The sequence below is a fragment of the Monodelphis domestica genome, chromosome 1, assembly GCF_027887165.1.
Source record: "Monodelphis domestica isolate mMonDom1 chromosome 1, mMonDom1.pri, whole genome shotgun sequence".
Taxonomy (NCBI): Eukaryota; Metazoa; Chordata; class Mammalia; order Didelphimorphia; family Didelphidae; genus Monodelphis; species Monodelphis domestica.
In genome coordinates this window covers 199023921-199040514 of record NC_077227.1, presented here as the reverse complement: position 1 = coordinate 199040514, position 16594 = coordinate 199023921, and the positions used below count along the sequence as shown (strand labels likewise).

Sequence of the window (16594 nt, the reverse complement as noted above, 5' to 3'; positions counted from 1 at the left end):
GTGTACTATGTATGTTATCATTATATATTTATATATGTAATGTGTGTATACATTACATACATATATATTACATACATACATAGATATGTCTATCTGGTTGAGTAATTTTTTCTAGTCATTACTAACTCTTTGTGACCCCTTTTGGGTTTTCTTGGCAGAGATCCTGTAATAATTTGCTATTTCCATCTCTAGCTCATTTGACAGATGAGGAAACTGAGGCAAATAGGGTTAAGTGACTGGCCCAGGATCACACAGCTAGTAAATGAGGGTGGATTTGAACACAGAATGAGTCTTCCTGATCTCAGGTCCATTACTCTATCCATTGTGACTCGCTGCCCTGAAAGGTCTAGCTATCATTAGGCAACTAGGTGGCAAAGTAAAAAGAATGCTAGGCTTGGAGTCAAGAAGACCTAAATTAGAATCTAGCCTCAGAAACTTTCTAGTTGGGTGACTATTGGCATTACTTCAACTCTTGCCTGCCTCGATATCCACATCTGTAAAATGAGCTGGAAAAGGAAATGACAAATCATGCTAGTATCTTTGCAAAGAAAACCCCAAAGAGGGTCAAGAAGAGTCAGACAGGAATAAAATGACTGAATAATAACAATGTTCCGGGCGCTGTGCTAAGCTCTGCAGATACAAATATAAGCAAGCAAAACAGTCCTAGTCTTTCAAGAGCTCATATTCTATTAGAGGAAGGAAAACATATATTGTGGAGAAAGAGTTGGAAATAGTTTAGAGGCCCAGAAACCAAATTATAAAGTAAAAGCTCACCAATCAGAGCCCAGTGCCAGGGGTCTAATCTGCATAGAAAGAGAGAGTGGAAGCTGGAAGGCAGGCAGTATAGTTTTAAAATGACAATAGTTTAAAAAGAACTAATATGGTGGTGATTGAACCTCTCCATAATTATCAAAAGGGATAGCTAGGTGGCTCAGTGGATAGAGTGTTAAAAATTAGAAAAATTCATCTTTCTGAGTTCCAATTTAGCCTTAATTACTTATTGGCTCTATGGCTCTGAGCAAGACACTTAACTCTGTTTGCCTCAGTTTTCTCATCTGTAAAATAATCTAGAGAAGGAAATTGCAAATTGCTCCAATATCTTTGCCAGGAAAATCCCAAATAGTTTTGAGAAGAGTCAGAAATGTCTGAAACAACTGAACCACAATAGCAAAAATAATTAGCAACGCTGTTCCTCAAGAAACAGTGACAGCCTGTTGCTAGCTTCATCTATGATGGAATATGTTCTAGCTATGTAGAAGCTGCAAGATTCTCAATCAATAAACACTTATTAAGAGCCTACTATGTGCCAGGCACCATGCTAAGGACTGAGGATACAAAAAGAAGTAAAGTCCCTGTCCTCAAGGAGCTTACAATCTAATGGAGGAGACAACATGCCAACCAAAATAATCAAGGCAAGATATAGATATATTTATGTTATATATATATATATATATATATATATATATATTATAAAGAGGAAATAATGAAAAGAGGGAAAGGCACAAAAATTAAGGGGAGTTGGGGAAGGGTTCCTGTGGAAAGTGGGTTTTTTAGCTGAGATTTGAAGGAAGCCAGGGAGATTAGTGGTTAGAGAGAGAAGGGAGAACATTTCAGAGATGAGATACAGTCAGAGAAAATCCAAGGTCACTACCATACCAGATGAGCTTCATGAGTGAGATTTGGTAGAAGTCATATAATCTTACTTAAATTATATGATTTTAATAGTTAATTGGTATTGAGGAAATAAGTAGTATTGCCTTGGTTCCTTCCAAATAACTTTATATTCAAAGAATAATAAATCAAAAGGAGAATTGTCAGGCTGGGAGCAGAGGACACATAGAGAATGAGAAAATATAGATGGGAGGAGAAACAAGGAGCAGAAGAGATATGCATCTAAAATGTAAGTCAAGAAGACTTTATCTGGGAGCTCAATCCAGACCAGAAACAAAAACAGACTGAAACTAGAGAGATAAAAGATCTTTGAGAAAACCAGAAGAGAGGACCCTGGACAGCAGATTGGTTTCTGAGTCAGACCAGAGACAACCAGATCCAAGGAAATTCAATCAAACTAAGGAAAGTTGATTTCTGATTTTAAGTCTCTCAGAATTCTAATGTATTCTTAGAATTTTACGGATTCTAATTAATATTCTAATGTAGTTTCCTACCTGTATGTGGTTTCCAAAATTAGAAAAATGCTCTATGCAATGATCACCTGAAGGAACTGGGCACTTTTTTTCTGGCTCAGAAGACTTGGGAAGAATATAATAGTCATCTTCAAGTATTTGAAGAGCTGTCTGTCATTTGGATGAGGATTATATTTTTTTTTCCCTGCTGGTCCCAGACTACCAAAATTAGGAACAATGGACAAGATTTACAGTAAGTATTTGGGTTTATGTTTGGGGGTTTGTGTTTTACATGACTACTCACAAAAATGAACAATATGGAAATATGTTTTGCATGATAATTACATGTATAATCCAGATTGAAAAATTAAAGAGATTTATAGCAAGGCAGATTGAGTTTTCAGATAAAGAAAAGCTTTTTAACATTTAAAACAGATCTAAAGTGGACCAGTCTCAGGGGGTAATAAGAGCTAGCACTTATACAGCTCTTTAAAGGTTTTTAAAACACATTACAAATATTATATCATTTGATCCTCACAACAATCATTTAAGATAGGTACTATTATGATCGTCACTATTTTACAGATGAAGAAATATAGGAAGACAGAGATTAAGTGACTGCAAAGTATTTGAGACCAGTATGAAACTCCTGACTCCAGGTCCAGTACCCTATTCATTGAGCAACCCAACTACTTCTAGGTGGTGAATTTCCCAGAGATCTAGGTTTTAAAGTGAGGTCTAGTAGATCATCTGTCAAGGATAATATATGTTATAAATGGAATTCCTACTCCAATACATCTCATTGACTTCTGAATCTATCTGATATTCTTTGATTCTACCTCTATCTTTTCCATCAAAGGAAAAAGCATAATTGAGGATTTATAATAAGGAAGGGGACAGAAAATAAGTGGGTAACCAAGTTCTTGTGGCCAGAGGCAATGCTAGAAAGCCTACATCAAAGGGAATGATTTTCAAATGAATAAGGAAGGTTGATGTTATCTGCATCTCTAACTGGGATAGTCATGTGTTCACACTTTCAAAACCAAAATCAAATCAACAAGTATACTTCCTGCTATGGAAAAGACAATGGGCTAGGTAATAGGAGAGTAGAATGAGAGTAAAAGACAATTTTCTTGACCTCATTTTTTTTTTGCATTGATCTGTGATTTTGTTTAGGGCACTCCCAGTGAGGAAACTGCCTATACTAATGTAGACTACCAACTTAAAACAAGTCTCAGGGAATTCCCTGCAGTCATCAGGAAGTTTAATTATTTGCCCAAGGTTACATGCTCCATGGCCATCAGAGGCCAAGAGTTGAATAAGTATTCAGGGCAGCTAGATGGCGCAATTGATAGAGCTTCAGATCTGGAGTCAGGAAGATATGAGTTCAAATACTGCCTCAGACACTTACTAGCTGTGTGACCCTGGACAAGCCACTTGACCCTGTTTGCCTAAGCTTCTTCATGTGTAAAATGAACTGAAGAAGGAGTTGGCAAATAGCTTCAGTATCTTTGTCAAGAAAATCCCAAATAGGGTCACAAAAAAGTCAGTCACAGCTGAAATGACTGAACAACAACATTCTTGAAACCCAGGCTAATTTTAGATCCACTCCACTATTTACATAAGGCAGAATATGCTCTTATGCAAGCATATGAGAGGTGAAATTTCTATATGAGATCCAAGGAAAGAAACTTCATATCTGGTTGGGAGAGGAAGAGGAAGAGGGGGAATCAGGGAAAGCTTTAAGGAAGAAGTGGTAGTTGAATTGGATTTTTAAATTTTTTTCTTTTAAACCCTTACTTTCAGTTCTCATAACAATTCGAAGACAGAAGGGCAAGGGGTAGGCAAACAGGGTTAAGTGACCTGCACAGGGTCACACAGCTAGGATGTGTCTGAGATCAGATTTGAACCCAAATTCTTCTAAATTCGGGATTGATGCTTTCCATCCACTGAGCCACCTACCTGTCCCAGTTAGTTGGCTCTTTAAGGATTACAAAATGTACAAATTAGAGGGGGGAGGGGGGAGGGTGAACATTTCCAATAAGGTAATAAATACAAGATAAGATCTAGATGGTAAAATGGATGAAGTGTCAGATTTGGAGTCAGGAAGACTAAAGTTACAAATGTGCTTCAGACACTTACTAACTGTGTAGCCCTGGGCAAGTCATTTAACTTCCCTCCAGCTTAATTTCCTCATCTGTAAAATAGGAATAGCACCTGTCTCACAGGTTTGAGATTGCACATACATGTACATATATAGTGCTTTTGCAAACCGTAATGCTGATATATACATGCTAGTTATTTTTGTTATTCCTTGGGAGTAAATTTATGTAATGTCAAGTCTTGCAACAGACCTCTAGAAAGAATTGTTTCTAAGTGCCTCATCCATTCTGCTAAAGATCTGCTTTTATGCTTAACCCTGACCTGCAGATGACTCTGAATTCTCAAATGTTATGACAAAGGCCCACAAGACCTCCCAAAATTGAAAGTCTTTTGAGGTTTTATGTTTCTATAATGGGAGAGAAGTCTAGCCCAGAAAGGCTCAGCTAAAGAAGGTTTGCCACTAAGTTTGTTAACTTTGGCCTTTTTACCACAGAAACACCTGATAGGCCAAGAGGCTTAAAATACTCAAGTCTAATGGTTCATTCGTTGAAGAAGCATTCTAATTTATACTTCAACTCAAATCAAAAAGCATTGCATGGTTTAAATCCAGAAAAAAGAACTAGGTTCGAATTGGGGCAAATTCTAGCTATATGACTCTGGGCAAATCATTTATTCACTCAATGACCACCCAGTCAATTCTTGGTGTGAATAAGTTGTAAAACAATTATCAATCTGAATAAGTGAAGGGAATTTCCTTGCTGGGAGTTCCCCACACAGACTGAGTCACCCCTGAAAACCATCAAGGACAACAACACAGAGGTAAGCTCTGGGAAAGGTGGGATGGAAGAATAAGGGACCTCCAGAGAAGTAGAAAACAGGACCCTTCAAGGAGATTGCAGTCTATGTGTGAACCATCAGAAACAAATATTAGACACTCTGGTGCTGCAGTCATGGGTCAGGGAAGGCATGTTTCTGCTAATCTGTAGTAGTTTCCTTTGAAAAGTTAGGTATAAGAGGAACATATCTTCCCCCTTTCCCCAGCAGCAAGAAGGCAGGGGTAAGAGGAAAAGAAAGGGGGCGGGGAGAGAGAGAGAGAGAGAGAGAGAGAGAGAGAGAGAGAGAGAGAGAGAGAGAGAGAGAGAGAGAGAGAGAGAGAGAGAGAGAGAGAGAGAGAGAGAGAGAGAGAGAGAGAGAGAGAGAGAGAGACAACAGCAGCAGCAGCTAAGGCTAGGCCACAATACCAGGGAACTTGAAGAGATTTCAGAGAATCAAGAGTGAAGCAGCTATTTCGTAGTGGAGAGATAACATCAGTGTGTCAGGTGGTGTGAGAGAAAAGGGGAGAGGTGGAGAGACAGAGAGACACAGAGTCAGAGAGAGAGTCAGTCAGAGAGAGACAGAGAGAATGTGTCAGAATCAAAGAGAGAGTCAGAATCAGAGGGGAGAGAAAGAGGGGGAAAGGGAGAGGAAGGGATAGAGCGAGGGTGACAGAGAGAGAGTAGGGGAAGGAGGAAGAGAGAGGGCGAGGGAGACAGAGACGGAGGAAAGAGAGACGGAGCTCTAGAGAGGGAGGGAGAGGGAGGGAGGGAGGGAGGGACAAAAAGGTGTAAGTGAGTCCTTCTGTTTAGCTTGGTTTCCTTCGACAGCGGGAGGAGTGAGGGGCGGTGCAGCGCTGCCCAGGGAGGAGGAGAAAGAAGGAGGTGGTGGCGTGGTGTGGAGGCAGCTATGCACCGCGCCCCGTGCCTCCCTCCCTCCGCCTTGCTAGGTGAGCTAGGCAGCCAAGCGCCGAGGCCATGGCCATGGGCACCTTGGGAAAAGCGAGAGAAACTCCGCGGTAAGTGCGAAGCCCCGGGATAACTGGGCTACGGTGGGCAAGACTCTCCTTTCCTACCTCCCCCGCACCCTTTGACTACCAGCCGCTTGCCAAGTGCGCCCACGCCTGGCGCAACTTTTTCTGCTCGGGGCCCCTTTGCTTGCTCCCTGCCCTCTGGGGGCTGCGATCATGAAGAGAAGCCTTTTCTCCTGTCCCATTCCCACCGCTCTTCTCTCACCTTCCCCTACCCGAACTCTCGGGAAGATGCTGAATGGGGGTGAACACAAGGGGTAGCACCATCTGTCTTGAAGCCACATCTATTCTAAAGCCCCGGAGGTTGAAGGAATGAGGAGACAGGGACCATGAGAAAAGTACAAAAACGTCTTCCACTTCCAGTGCCCCACTCTGGTGGGTGGGGAATGGGAAGCTTTTGGAGGTGATGGAATGGAGGCAGGGAACAAGAGTTGGTCTAGGTTTTCGGCAAGGCTCAACATCCGAGCCACAAGGACCACCAGTGCAGATGTCTTATCTCGCCTGCCCTCTCTCCGCACTTTTCTTGGCTCCTCTCTGGTCCTTCTTCTGTCCCCAACACTTAGCGAACTAGTTCCCTGTCCCGGCGACTCTCACCCAGCGGAGTTTCCGTGGACGGCACCTGCTGCACCCGCGGGGTCCAAACGTCGCCATCTAGCGGTATCTCGGGGATCCGAGCGACCTGGGGCGGACCTCAGCCCCCTCCCCCAGAGCATCTCACTTTTAGAAGCCTAGGGACTGGAGACCCGGCCCCTTCGCTCCAAAAAGATTGCGATCTGATGAGGGGAGATAGAAACATCAGCGGAAACCTGACAAACCTTACAACTAACTCAGATGTGCAAACTGTGAAGAGTTTTAAAGGCCTGGGAGGATGAAAGTGAACCTGGATGTGTGTGAATGCGTGTGTGAGGGCGCCCAGGCGGTAAAAAAGTGCGGAGGAGGCTCTAAATGGTCTGGCGCACCTGAGGTACTACCCTAAACCGCTGGCAGCTTACGCTGCTGCCGGTCTCAGTCTATCCACAGCATTCATTAAGTACCTGCTGTGTTAGGGCACTTTGTTCCTGGGAGGACAAAGACTGAAACAACGCCAGATAGGACGATTTACAAGATCTTTACTTCCCTGTGCATTGAAAATAAGGTTATGGGAATTTTGATTTTCCCTCCTCCTGGAGTCTGTGGATGGTTTTGAAGAAAGTTCAGATTGAAATGTTTTCCATTCATTCAAACTATCCCTGGGAGACCTTACTTAGCTGGAAGGAATCTCAGAGACCATTGAGCTTAACCCCTTCATTTTACAGATAAGACCCAGGGAACTTTAGTGATTAGCCTATGGTTATTCACAAAGGGAATCGGTAAGGTGAGCAAATCTAGGGGCTTAATTTCAAAGCCAGAGTGGAAAAGTGGAGGCAATGGGGTTTAAGTGCCTTGCCCAAGGTCACACAGCTCGGAAGTATCTGAGGCCAGATTTGGACCTCCCATCTCTAGGTCTGGCTCTCTATCCATTGTGCCACCCAGCTGGCTCCAAGGTTGTTAACTTTTTAAGTGAGCCTTTACTCTTGGGAACTTGATTTACTGTTTTGTTGACCATCTAGATTTAAGAAAGCAAAGAAGAAAATGGTACCACAATGTCCAGATTGTTCTAAAATCTGTCTTTGGTGAGAGGGAAGTCATCCTAAATTCCATCATATTTTTAACTCTGCTTTATGAATGTTGGATTATCTCTTTGCCTAACATGGCAACATCTCTTTACCTCAGTGCCTAACATGGCAAGATTTCAAAATATTCTGTAAATTCTTACTGAAATATTATCTGCAGATATTTAATGGAAACGGAACATGGAGAAACAGAGATCCAGGGATTTGTCATGAGGCCATAAATGGGCTGAGTCAGAGGAAAGAGAACCCATGTTTCCTGATTCATAGTGCAGGGAACTCATTACATGTCAGTTTTCCAGACTTTTTTTCTTTTTGGCCCCAAATGAATTTTGTAATTGAGATTTATTATCTTTTGATGCCCCTGATACTCATGTCTAGTTTCCTTAGCTTCTGCAGATATTCTGCATTTTCCTGCCATCTCCCTGCGTTTTCTTTTTCATCTTTCACCTTCAAAAAGTGTTGAATTTGACATCAGAGGACAGCTTGTATTCAAATCCTTGTTAAGCAATGCGTCTTTTGAAGCTAAGTGATTTAACCTCTCTAGGCCTCAGTTTCCTTTTGAGTTGGAACAAGTAACCTCCAAGGCCTCTTCTAGCTCTAAAGCAATAAGCTAGAAATGACTGAAAATCTTTCCTCTCCCTGAATATTTAAAAGTTCTTAGATTTTTCTCCTCTAAAGCAAATATCCTCCTTTGGTGTTCCAATCCCTGGAACTCTATCCCTCTTCTGACTTTAATAACTAAGACAGTTTTCTCCCATAAATGACTATGGAGAACATTGTCATACTGAGATTGCAAGGCCTCATAAAATGAAACCTTGACTAAAAACTCTGCTGTTCTCAAATGTAAAACAGGATAAAAATTAAAGGGAGCCATTGCTTTTTCTTTTATTTTGACTGGCTAGACCTGCTTTCTTCTCTTTTGTACTAAGGACTATGGGAAGAAGAAACACTTTAGCCAACTGTCAATTATTTGGGGTCAGGAATGGAATGGGATAGAGATAAAATAGATAGTTGATATACCTACAGGTAATCCAAAATGAGTAGCAAATATAGTCAGAGTTTTATTTCTTCCACTCTAATGGAGGTGAATGATGGCATAGGGAATTCCCAAGTCACTTCTTAGCTTTAAAACATACTGTCATTCTCTCTGGTCCCTAGTCAATTTGCCATCTGAATTTTGTTCTGTTTAGGCCAGTGATATGTTCTATTCTTGAGAAATCTTTGATAGTGAGATTGTAGCATGGAAATCTATTGGATGTCAGGAGGACCACAATCCAGGATTATTTTTCACTGCTAATACTTGCGAAACTAGGTTATGGGATCGACCTCACTGGCTTGTAGGTTAGTCTCATTACCATATACATTTTCATCATCCCAAGTTCTAGTATAATTTCAAAAGCTACATTTTTATTTTTTCTCATCAATTGATAAAATTTCAACTTCTTTCTCATCAATCAGTTATCTCAGAGTCCTCACCCTAGTTATTTGTATATTATTATATAATTGTATATCCCAAAAGCAATAGCTTTCATTTCTCTATATATATATCAATATTCCTAATCTTTTAGGATTAACATAATATTAAAGTTACTAACTATATAACTTGTTAACAATGTAATCAATAAGAACATAAAGATATAAAAAATGATTTACAATGTTTTAGCTGTGAGTAAATTGGAAGCCAGAAATTATCTCTAATCATCACTATAAACACAGCTAATTTTCTATTTCTGGAAATTCAGGCTCACCATCCAATTCACTCAAGATACCAAACAATAATATGGAAACATGTTTTGCATGGCTATACATGTATAATCTATATCAAATTGCTTTCCTTCTTAAGGAGGAGGGAAAGAAAGAGAGGAGAAAATTTAGAACTCAAAATTTTTAAAAACAAATGTTAAAATTGTTTTTACATGTAAAGTGAGAAAATATGAAGTTAAAAAAGAGGAATAAAGGATAAAATTGGGGAAAATAAAGATACCAAGCTAAGTCTCTTATTAAAATGCTCTTTATTCTCTTCATAAGGTAAAAAGGTTAAAACAATTCCATCAAGAAAGATATCCTCTACATCCTCATTCACTGTCTTTTCCAGCTTCTTTCCACCCCTTGAAAAGTCTCTTTAGCTCACTTCAAGACATCACCCTTAACCCAGTCTCTCCAGACTTACTCTCTATGAAATTATCTTTGTAATGTTAAGTAACAGCTAAGAAAAATCTTCCAAGAAAGGTTACCATATTGCCTTTCTCTCTGTCATCTCCACACTTCTCCAACTATCTCCATTAATTCTCTTCTCATCAGCTATAGCACTATCATGAATGGTTAATCAAATGTGTAGATACTAATATCTTAATAGGCAGCAATCCTGTATCTTTTAGATAGTATAGTAGATAATTTACTGTACTTGGAGACAGGAAGATTTGAATTCAAATCTTGCTTTAGACCCTTGCTATCAATGTGACTCTGAGTAATAAACAACCTTTCTTGTCTTCGTGTATAAAATGGCAGGGTCCTCTTCAATCACCTTTACTTTCCCTTTCATCTATAATGAGATGCTTCCATAATCCCATGATCCTCCCTTTTTCTACCATCCTGCAAAGTGCTTGGTATAAAATGAGTGTGTGCTAGATAAGTGATAAGCTCAGAATCAACTATAGTTTTTTGTTTTGTTTTTTTTTTAAACCCTTACCTTCCATCTTAGAGTCAATACTATGTATTGGTTCCAAGGCAGAAGAATAGTAAGGGCTAGGCAATGGGGATTAAGTGACTTGCCCAGGGTCACACAGCTGGGAAGTGTCTGAGGCCAGATTTGAACCTAGGATGTCCCATCTCTAGGCGTGGCTCTCAATCCACTGAGCTACCCAGTTGCCCCCTCAATTAGAGTTTTTAATATTCTCTCCCAGGCAACCTTTATAAGACACAAAGTGGTTTGATTTGCATTTTTCTTGCTCTTGATCAACAAGAAACTGGTCAGCAATGAAATGGCCAATAGGCAGCAGGTGAAAGGAGAGGGTGGACCAATTAAAAATTTGATAGCTCCTAGAGGATCTGAAATTTATTATAATTTCCCCAAAGGATCAATTTTTCCTGGAGACTGAAGTAATATATACAGGGAAAAGAGAGAAGTAAAGGTTGTGGGCTTTTAGAGGGTTTTTATCTTTAGCAGCCTCATTATCAAGTAGATTTTATGGTATGTGTATTACTATTCTTATTTTTTTAAGCCTTTACCTTCCATCTTAATCCTGTGTATTGGTTCCTTTGAAAGATCTCTGTAGAAGAGCCAACAATGAAAATGTAGATATCAGCAGCAGAGGAGGAATAACAGGCTGGAAGAGCAAATGTTGCTGAGCGTTCTCCTTTTCCATCAATTGCCATCCACCAACCGTTTTCTCTTCTTGCTGCAAAATAAACCACTGTCTGTTTTTAACCTAAACAAACATTTTTTCCACATCTTAACAACTCTCTTCCCTCTCTGTTCTTCCATTTTATGATTGCTTGCTGACTATATAATTTTATAATTTTCTCCAAACAAAAGTGTATAGAAGAATCATGTCCGTGACTTCATTTTTAAATGTACTTGCTCAGCTCACCACAATGTTTTGGTTGTCCAGTTCTTATCAACATTAAAACCTATAGCAATAAAAAAAAAAAAAGAAAAGCAGCAGAGTAGCAAAGGTGGTAAAGTTACTTGCCCAAGATCACATAGCTAGGAAGTATCTGAGGCCAGAATCGCCCATCCATAGGACTGACTCTCAATCTATTGAGTCACCTTGCTGCCTCTGAAAGGATTTTTTGTTGTTGTTCAGTCATTTCAGACATATCTGACTTTTCATTACTCCAATTTGGGGTTTTCTTAGCAAAGATACTGGAGTGCTTTGCCATTTCCTTCTTCAGCTTATTTTACAGATGAGGAAACTGAGACATTTAGAGTTAAGAGATTTGTCCAGGGTCAGCCAGCCAGTAAGTATCTGAGGCTGCATTTGAACTCAGATCTTCCTGTCCTGGTGTTCTGTCTACTGTGCCATCTAGCTGCCCAGTATTTTTGTTTTTGTTTAACAGAAGAATCATAGTTTCCTCTCTCTCTCAACTTAAGGCCCTTTTTCATTCACGGAATCTGGGTAGTTTTTCCCTCCCACAGAACTCAATGAGTCCAATTCCTTAATTGACAGATGGGGAAACCAAGGACAGACAGGCAGGGTACCCTATCTGAGGTCATATTACTCATGAATGTCAAGGTTGAGATTAGAATTCAGTCTACTTGAATTACAATCCCATGTTCATATGTTTATAGATCTATGAAATCTGAGAGTTAGAAGATTCCTTAACTCTTAATTCAGCCTCTTGCCCATTACATTAGTCTGTTCTACATTATCCCTGAAAAAAGGAAATTTGCCACTTCTGCTTCAAAATTCTCCCAGCTACATCTATTTTATCTGCTATATATCTGGTCAGGGAAATGACCATGAGGGCACTTCACACCCTACCTTTATAAAATCTTAGGGTAGAAAGGGAGAGATCCGATCTGGAGCTTCAGCTTTTAGCAGCCCATCCACTTTAATTTGCTGACAATGTATATAATGGGTTGGCTAGAATGAAATTTCTCATATTATTGTTTTTTATTCCTTTATAACCAACCCCTAGGGGGGGAAACACTTGAAGAAACTGACCCTCTGAATGATCTCTTTCCAAGAGAAGAAATGAATGGCAAATGGAAACTGGGTTAAGCTACTGTTCTCTTGTTTCTCTGTTCTTCTTTCCTCTTTCTTCCCATTTTTCCATAATCAGTAGTTTCTTATTTCTATCCTTTTGGCCCCTTCTTCCTTTTCATTGTGTTAATGGATAAGGAACAAACATTTCAGTCAACTCTCCGTTTTCTGGGTCTGTGATATAATGGTATGAGATGGGATGGAATGAGATAGTGATAAGATCAGTATTGGACACCTACAAGTAATCCAAATAGTAGAGCCAATGCAATTAACTTTTCATTTCTTCAGTATTAATGGAGACAAGCTGAGGTACTGGGTTCCCCATTTCTATTAAGCTTTGGAATATATGGTTTGATTTTTACCCCTGTCCCTCTGACCACTGTCCCCCTCCCTGGAAGATTTATCTTCTTAATCATGTTCACCTTAGAATAATGCTATATTATACTAAATGGAATTGTACATAGAGTGTCAGCCAGGAAAACTCATAATCTTTGTGATTTCAAATCTGGCCTCAGACACTTCCTAGCTTTGTGACCATGGGCAAGTCACTTAATCCTGCCTGCCTCAGTTTCCCTATTTGTGAAATGAGCTAGAGAAGGAAATAGCCTCCAGTGTCTTTGCCAAAGAAAACCCCAAATGGGGTGAAGAGTCAGACATGACTGAAATGAATGAATCATATACTTATACTCTAATATTCCTCAATAGAGGTAGTTAGCCCAGAACCTTGCTGAATATCAGGAGGAAGCCAGTCCAGGAGGATTTTCAAGCTGTAAGTGGGCCCAGAGGATGAATGGCTATAAACTGAATCTCTCAGAGATAACATTGTCATTCTAGAATCTTTTATATTGCAGAGATAAAGATCTTTTTCAACAATGCTTTTTATACTGTAGGTGCTCGAAAAATAATTATTGATTTTTACTTAACTGAATGGATCCTAACTCGAGTTAGGTGACAAAGATTCAAAGTTGTGCAGGATTCATGTTCAACCAACTTTTGGGAGCCATTTGTTGAATTCTCAGAGTGATCATTTACACTTTTGTTGTTGTTTTATGGTCCTTTCATTAATGTAGGACTCAATCCAATTGTTTCTTTTTTTTCCAATTGTGATCCTATTGTGGGGTTTTCTTGGCAAAGATACTGGAGTGGTTTGCCATTTCCTTCTCTAGATCATTTTACAGATGAGGAAATTGAGACCCACAGATTTAAGTGACTTGCTCAAGGTCACACAGCTAATAAGTATCTGAAGCCAGATTCTAACTCTAGAAGATGTCTTTCTGACTCCAGTCCTGGCATTGTATCCACTGCACCACCTAGTTGCCCCATTTATACCTTGGAAATCAGCAAATGCTAGAATTGGGGCTTGATTTATTATCCAGATTTGAGAAATTGATGGTGAAATGTTAATAATGCATGTTAAACTTAAAAGCATGTTGTTCGTACATTTTGACCCAGAAGGGTGGTTGTTAAATACTTACCAAAATACCAATGCAGAGGTTCTGTGTTAGTCCTTTCTGTTTTCTTCAGACAGAATGTCTAAGCAAAGTCTACAGATATCCTCAGATTTTGTTTTTCTGTGTTATCAGTCGTATGTGACCATAAGGGTGCTATATGCCCATTTAAGAGGCAAAAATCCCACCCTCTCCAGTAAGCTTCTCCAAACTCTTTTAACTGGAAATTCTTCCTTCTCAATTTCTGTAGCACTTTTATTTTATTATTTTGGAAACTGAAAGACCCACAGAACTCAATGAGTCCAATTTGGTTCTTTTCCCATTACTTATCTTCTCATGCACAAATATATATATATGTGTGTGTGTGTGTGATAAATGCTATAGTTTCCCTTGATGGAAAGGCTTTTTCATGTAAAATGGCCAGAAAAGATTTCTTGTGCTATCAATAAGAAGGAGCAGCCAAAACCCTAAAGAGAATCCTTGTGAAAACCCAGCCCCGAGTCTGGTCTAATTCCAACCACCCACATTTTTTCCTCCTCATTTCTCCTTTCTATCTCTCCACCAAACCTCTTATTTAAAAAAAAAAAAAAATCTTTCTTTAGATTGGAGGTTGTAGTAGGACATCCTGACTTGGTATGGAATTTAGGCTAAATGAAACCATTTCTGGGGAAGATAAAGGAAAGGGAAAAAGGGAGCTTACAACTCACGTGAGGGACCTGGAGAGTAAAACCGGACAATCTCCCTTGGGTCCCCAGACCAAAGAAAGATAGAGAAATGGCCTCACCCCTTCTCTCTCCCGGTCCCCGGGCTCCTCCTTTGGGAATTAAAGTCAAGCTAAATACACCGAAGCAGCCTGGATGTGAAAGGGACGAGCCCCAGGTCGGAATTCTAAGCTCCGGAAAACTCCAACCTTCCCATTCGCCGGGACAATGTCTCTTTAACAGCCCGCGGTCTGTTTGGTGCATTTGCCAAGTGGGAGGGTTATGCCTTCTCCCAGCCCAACTCCCGGGATTTAATTGTCTTATCTCTCTCCTCTTTTGTATTCCAACCTGCCGGCAGAGCTTGCAGTTCCTTCCTCACTCTGCCTTTTTTTCCCCTTCTCCTCCTCTTCCTCCTCCTCCTTCTTCATTAAGATCCACAATTCACTGACTTGTTTGTCCCTTTTCCACTTAGGAAGCCCTCGCATGGCTGCCATGCTGCCCCCAAAGCAAGACTAGAGGCGAAGCCAAGCAACCCTCTCCCCTCTCATCCCAACTTGGCCCAAATTGCTCAGTTCCGAATGATGATGTCGCTGGGACATTTAGCCAAAGGAGCCAGCCTGGGCGATCTCATTGAAACGTGCATTCACTCTTTTGGTAAGTTTTTCGAACTGGGATGGACGTGTCCGAGTGTAAGAACCGGTGTGTGTGTGTGTGTGTGTGTGTGTGTGTGTGTGTGTGTATGCCATATGCACACCTGTATTGCATTTCTTGCAAGACATTTGGTTTTGAAGTGTAGCTGTTTTCGATTTTTTTTTTCTTTTTGGCTTATAATAGGTTTTTGAAATAGTCTTTGAAAGGTTTTAGTCTGACTCCTCTCCAGTACATATTGCATATGAATGTGTGGGGGTGCTGCTTCGTGATGAGAGGTGTGATCGGAAGTGAAAAAAGTTCTCCTAAGGAAGTTAGGTTTTTCTTGGGATTGAGTTTTGCCGCTGTTGGTAGGTTTCTGTGAAATTGTTTTGAAAGAAAGCCTGATGAGATGCATTGTCGCTTTTCTTTTCTCACATGCTGTGGACGCCAAGGGAGTTTTAAAAAAAATAACCTTGGCATATTACCATCCCACGGAAAACCAGAGCAATTTGAACATTTGGGTAAATAAAGTCTGATAACCTCTGTTGGAATCCAGAGGGCAGTTTTGGTAGACTGAGAAAATAGGGATGTAAAATGGGTATGCTTGGGATTGAATTACAAGAGGTTCTCCCAATCAGCCCAGTTTTTAAGGGTAGAGAATTTAGGAAATAAGTATCTTGCTACATATCTATTATCCCGAGAATTAATCATGATTTGCACTTTTCCAACGCCATGGCTCAAAAGCCTAAACATTATGGGATACATAACTTAAAAACAGCAGGCAAGCTATTTTCTTAAGTGGCCCTATTTTTATTTCATTCAGTAAATGATGGGAGCTTTTTCTGTATTATTTCTGGATAAAGCACAGCTGAAAAGTGCTCAAAATTTTGCCTCCCTTTCTTCCCTCCCAAAAGAAAGAAGGTAATCAGAATGACAGAATGTTCCTGTGGTACCTTTCTTTGTTGAGAGATCCCCTCCCCCACAGAGATTCCTAATGGTCCCTTGCATTGCTTTCTTTCCGTTTTTGAGGCCACATGGCTTAGTAAATTAGAAGCCAGCCTTGGCTTAGATACTTCCAAGCTGTGTGACCCTGAGCAAGTCACTTAACCCCCACTGTCCAGTCCTTACCACTCTTCTGTCTTTGAACCAATACACAGTATTGATTCAAAAACAGAAGGTAAGAGTTTAAAAAATAATAATACCTGTTATTCAATTATGTCTGACTCTTCATGATCCCATTTAGGGTTGTTTTTTTTTTTGCAAAGATACTTGATGAGTTATTTGCCATTTCCTTCTCCAGCTCATTTGACAGATGAAGAAACTGAGGTAAATGGGGTTAAGTGACTTGCCTAGGGTCACACAGCCAGTAAGTGTCTGAAGCCATATTT

General features: G+C 40.1%; 1 protein-coding gene across 1 annotated transcript in view; it reads left to right on the top strand.

The window, feature by feature from the left end:
* Positions 1 to 5843: 5843 nt before the first annotated feature.
* The window catches only part of RASGRP1 (RAS guanyl releasing protein 1), a 117905-nt gene continuing 107154 nt past the window's right edge, over positions 5844 to 16594 (top strand). The window contains exons 1-2 of the mRNA XM_001380877.3: positions 5844 to 6057; positions 15049 to 15230. Of these exons, the coding sequence (XP_001380914.2) occupies positions 6017 to 6057; positions 15049 to 15230 (223 nt within the window). The 5' untranslated portion in view covers positions 5844 to 6016. The remainder of the gene's footprint in view (positions 6058 to 15048; positions 15231 to 16594) is intronic.